Source organism: Lactuca sativa, chromosome 3 (assembly GCF_002870075.4).
Source record: "Lactuca sativa cultivar Salinas chromosome 3, Lsat_Salinas_v11, whole genome shotgun sequence".
In the NCBI taxonomy this organism is placed as follows: domain Eukaryota; kingdom Viridiplantae; phylum Streptophyta; class Magnoliopsida; order Asterales; family Asteraceae; genus Lactuca; species Lactuca sativa.
The window spans coordinates 134426460-134431372 of record NC_056625.2 but is presented as its reverse complement, the minus strand read 5'-3'; the positions used below and the strand labels follow the sequence as shown (position 1 = coordinate 134431372).

Sequence of the window (4913 nt, the reverse complement as noted above, 5' to 3'; positions counted from 1 at the left end):
GGATTAATGTCTTACAACCAATAATAAACAATTTGTTTTTTTAAATCAATTATCTTTTATTTGTATTTCGGTAGCTTTCTGAAAATTTTAATATTCTTATTACAATCATTATAATGCATTTCAATCAGATAGTTCTACGATATGGAATGTCAATGTAGACGTAATATGAACATATTTTTTTAATTATATTAAATGTCACACTGGACGAAACGTAAGATTTAATATCTGTTTATCCGGTTAAAATCTACTCCCAATAATATAACGATAACCTAAATACGATTTTAATGGTATATTAAATACAATTAAACGACAAATGAACTAAAAAAACTATTTACATTTGATTGCCATTTTATAAGACTAAATCTCTTTCCTAAAAATAGAACACAAGAAGTGAAGGTTTCGTGTAAGAAAAACCACATCATAAATGAGATATATGAACATAATGAAATAGAACACACCATGAAATGAATCAACACAATTGTTACAAAGAGTTACCAAAATGCACACGAATTAACACACCACATGAAACGAAGTGTGCAAATATAATCATATCAAGAAAACCATCGTCAATCTTTGGAGATGTAAAGATATTATGTATTATGATTATAATAGATAGTTTGATATAAGTAAAATGTTCACTTATTAGTAATTACACTTACACATATGGACTAGAATATGCTAAAATATGATAAATTAATGTAAATAATTAATTAATTATTATTATAAAATAAGTTTGGAAGTGATTTAAAATAGTGTCAATGATTATGGAGGGGGTCATGATGGTGGCACATTCACATCAAAAATATAATGATTATAATCGGAATAAAGATGAGAGAGAGAGACTGCGCAGCCATAGCCGCCAATTTCCTTCTTCCTTTTTGTGATTGAAAATTAAAAATTAAAAACTAAAAATTAATTCCATTTTATTTTTCTTAAAAAGCGCAGAATTAAATAAGGAAAATTTAAAGGAGGGGTAGCCTCAAAAATCATGTATATAAATGGAGCCATTATGGAAGAAGAAAGCACGTCAATGATAAACCACTCACTCCTACTCTTTCTCTCTCTATATCTATAGCTTTCTCTCTCTAAAAAGAAAAAGGGAAAGTTGAAAACGGCCCCTTTTTTTCGTGGCTCTACTGAATCTTAATCGGTTTTCGAGGCAAACTTTCATCATCTCTTCTTTCTCCATTCGATCACTCCATAAATACGTTGCTTCTTCACATCCCATTTTCAACAGTAATTAAAACAAAAAAAATATGGCTGACGAAGGTGGTGGTGATGCGGCGGAGGTGGTGCTTGTTATTAGGGAATACAACCATAAAACCGACGGCGACAGAGTCGAACAAGTCGAGAGTAGCTGTGAAGTGGGTCCCAACGGCGAACTCTCGCTTTACACTGATCTTTTGGGTGATCCAATTTGTAGAGTTCGAAACTCTCCTGCTTATCTCATGCTGGTAATTCACGTTCACTTTTAACTTCGGTCATCTTTATATATTTAACATGAAGAAGAAGAAGAAGAAGAATATTAATAATAACATTGAAAATGATAACTACAGGTGGCGGAGATGGTGAGTTACGGCGGCGATGGGGCGGAGGAGAGGAAGGAAATAGTGGGGATGATTCGGGGGTGTATCAAAACGGTGACTTGTGGTGAAAAAATGTCTCGGAATAAATCCGGCGAACCTCCGAAGCATGTCCCGGTGTTAACGAAGCTCGCTTACATCTTGGGTCTTCGGGTGTCTCCTTCGCACCGGTAAATATATTCTCCGGCGACTGAATAAGAACAAGAATTACTAAAAATGGAAACTTGATTTAACCCATGATCAAAACTCTACAAGATTTCTTATCCTATTCGTCTTTTCGTTCTTTTACTCAAAATAGAAAGAAAAAAAAAACATTCTTTTTCTTGAAAATTTTCTTGATAAAATTCTTGAAACTTTTTTCAGGAGAATGAGAATCGGATTAAAGCTAGTTTGTGGAATGGAAGAATGGTTCAGAGAAAACGGCGCCGAGTATTCCTACATCGCCACCGACGACGCCAACGAACCCTCCGTCGGTCTCTTCACCGGAAAATGCGGCTACACAAAATTCCGTAACCCCTCCGTCCTCGTCCACCCTGTATTCGCCCACCGGCTCCCCGTCAGCAACCGTATATCCATCATCAAACTCACCCCTTCCGACGCTGAGTCACTCTACCGCCACCGATTCTCCACCACCGAGTTTTTCCCGCGCGACATTGACTCAGTACTAAACAACCACCTCAACCTCGGAACGTTCCTCGCGTTACCAAAAGGCTACATTTGGGCCGGGTCGGATCATTTCTTTAAAAACCCACCTGAGAATTGGGCTGTTATGAGTGTGTGGAACTGTAAAGACGTTTTTAAACTTGAAGTGAAAGGCGCATCGAAGCTAAGAAAAGGGTTTGCGAAAACGACTCGGGTCTTGGATCGGATCTTTCCATTTTTGAGGCTTCCATCACTACCAAAGATTTTTAGCCCATTTGGGCTCCATATGTTGTATGGGTTGGGTGGTTCGGGCCCAATGTATACCCGGTTCGCAAAAGGGTTATTCGGGTTTGCTCATAACTTGGCTATGGAGTGTAAGTGTGGTGTGGTGGCAACTGAGGTGTCAAGTGAGGACCCGCTTAAGTTAGCAATCCCACATTGGAAAGTGTTATCGTTCACGGATTTGTGGTGTATCAAGAGGCTAGGGGAAGACTATAGTGATGGGTCAGTTGGTGATTGGAGAAAATCACAGCCTGGTTTATCCATTTTTGTTGATCCTAGAGAGTTCTAACTTTTTATAACAATATAGATGTCTAGTTTTATTACCTCTTTAAGGCTTTTCTTTTGGCTTCTTGTTATGTTTTTTTTTTCTTAGCTTTTTGAAGCCTTTATTTTAAGCTTAGTTTATAACTTTTGTTTTTAATGGGTGGGTAGGGAAAGAAAGGAGGAAATGAGTAAGCAAATATGTTTTCTTTTCATGGGGTATATACTATATCCTCAAATGGGACCTACCCATTTGTTTTGGTAAATGAATGTAGCTTTTCTTTAGATCCTCTTTGCTTCAACTATTGCCATTGATTCTTTATATCATACACATCCAAATCATGTTTTTACCCATGATTTTGGAGGTACTTGTTATCTTCCAAGTTATGAAACTTGTGTTTGTGATGATTTCTTGAAAGTTGGAATCTTTTCAATAGGACTAAAACTATTTAACCTTTTGTATGCATTATATGATTTGATATGTGCTTTCTAAGATTTGTTCTTTTGGTGAACATGTTTGTAGTACGAAGTTTGTTATGTGAAACATGTGTTTATGATGGATATTGTGAATCTTTTCAAGATTTCATAGCAAGTTGAAAATTGATAATTGCTAAATGGTGAAATACAATATGTTCTAAGAGAATTATCGACGTCTTAAGATCAATGAGTTTTGGAATATTATGTTTTCTTTTCAATCTTATTCCTTCTTTTACGAATGGATGCCTTTCCACTCATTTTACTCTATTATGGAAGAGTTGAGATTTAAAAGGGGATATTTTATGTTTGATATTGATATAGATATGATTCTATGAAGATTACGTGCATTAGGAATATCCTAATATTTATTTTATAACATAATGCCTTTTGGAATATTATTTTTTTAGAATGATCTACACATTCATTAATTACTTTAATTACTGTATTTCTTAATCTATATATTTTGTAATTTAAATCCTTAACAATCAAACTTTTGATTGATGAGCAATTATCCGTTATATCCTGATATTGTTGTTCTATTTTCGAATTTTCATTTATTTGAAAAAAAATGAAAGTAATTGAAGAATTATTGGTGTTGTTATGGAGATTTTACGAAATTATTTGGAAAATAAACAAGGGGGGTGATGTTTTTATTATAATGTGGGCCTTTATGTTTTTTTTATAGATTTCTTGGATGATTCTCCTTTTGGTGATGCTTGTTTTCTTCCTCCCACTAATCAATTGATGGGAGATTTGGCTTTTTGCTGTTTTGGCATCCATCTTTTTCTTTTTCATATTTGATTTCTTCTCTTTTTTTTTTAATATAAAATGATTCATGGTATTTTGCTTAATAGTGACATTTTTGTTTTGGTTTAATTCATTCTTTTTCTTGGTAGCGATCATGGCTTTATTTTGTTGTGGTGTGATTGTGACATTTAAGGTCCAAAAATGTAGTTACCACATGCTTGCTTTAGATATTATGGAAGATTGTGACATTCGTACTATACATGTTTGTATCGGATAACAATATGTTTATCTTAAAATACGTCGACAAGTTTCTTTCATGATCTGCCTCTATATTTATATCCTAAACTGTTTGTGCAATATTGCTTGCTCTTTTACACAAGCCTAAAAGATTTGACACATCATATACTTTTAATCTATCTATTTAGGTTGCGTTTGATGTATGTAAGTTATTTTTAAAGAATTTATTGCACTTTAGCCTTTGAGAAGTTTATAAACTAAGTTGTAGGTTAACTTTTAATAAGTTATGTTTAGATAATTTATTGATAAGTTAGTTTATAAATTAAAGAGTTTGATTTAGATAACATGTCAAACACAACTGTTGAAAGATATCTTATATACAAACTTATCATTTGTAATTAAAGTGTATATTTGTTATTTTCTATTTGTGTAGGGGTGTTTTGTGTATGTTTAAGTTTGCAGGACAAGAAAGCACGCGGGTCGTTTAACCCGATTTGGGTCTATGGGTAGTTCGTGGATTTGTGTTGATCCGAGTATATATAATGAAGATTGAGTGGATTGCAGTAAGAGTTAGATAGATATTTTCACAGTTCTTCTCTTTCGTTTTGTTCTCTCCAGATTAGGGTTTCTACCGAAATGATTAGTTTATTTTGTTTTACAGAATGGATTAGATTTGATATATAT

General features: G+C 33.8%; 1 protein-coding gene across 1 annotated transcript; it reads left to right on the top strand.

Moving 5' to 3' along the window:
* Positions 1 to 1022: 1022 nt before the first annotated feature.
* Positions 1023 to 3053, top strand: LOC111881044 (probable N-acetyltransferase HLS1). The gene is made up of 3 exons (XM_023877437.2): positions 1023 to 1454; positions 1557 to 1753; positions 1947 to 3053. Exons 1-3 carry the CDS (start codon positions 1257 to 1259, stop codon positions 2794 to 2796), a joined length of 1245 nt encoding a protein of 414 aa, XP_023733205.1. The 5' UTR covers positions 1023 to 1256; the 3' UTR covers positions 2797 to 3053.
* The last annotated feature ends 1860 nt before the right edge of the window (positions 3054 to 4913 follow it).

Coding starts and splice junctions, on each gene's coding strand:
- LOC111881044 (XM_023877437.2), top strand. CDS start 1,257: ATGGCTGACGAAGGTGGTGGTGATGCGGCGGAGGTGGTGCTTGTTATT. Junction 1,455..1,556: donor CTCCTGCTTATCTCATGCTG/GTAATTCACGTT, acceptor TGATAACTACAG/GTGGCGGAGATGGTGAGTTA. Junction 1,754..1,946: donor CGGGTGTCTCCTTCGCACCG/GTAAATATATTC, acceptor AACTTTTTTCAG/GAGAATGAGAATCGGATTAA.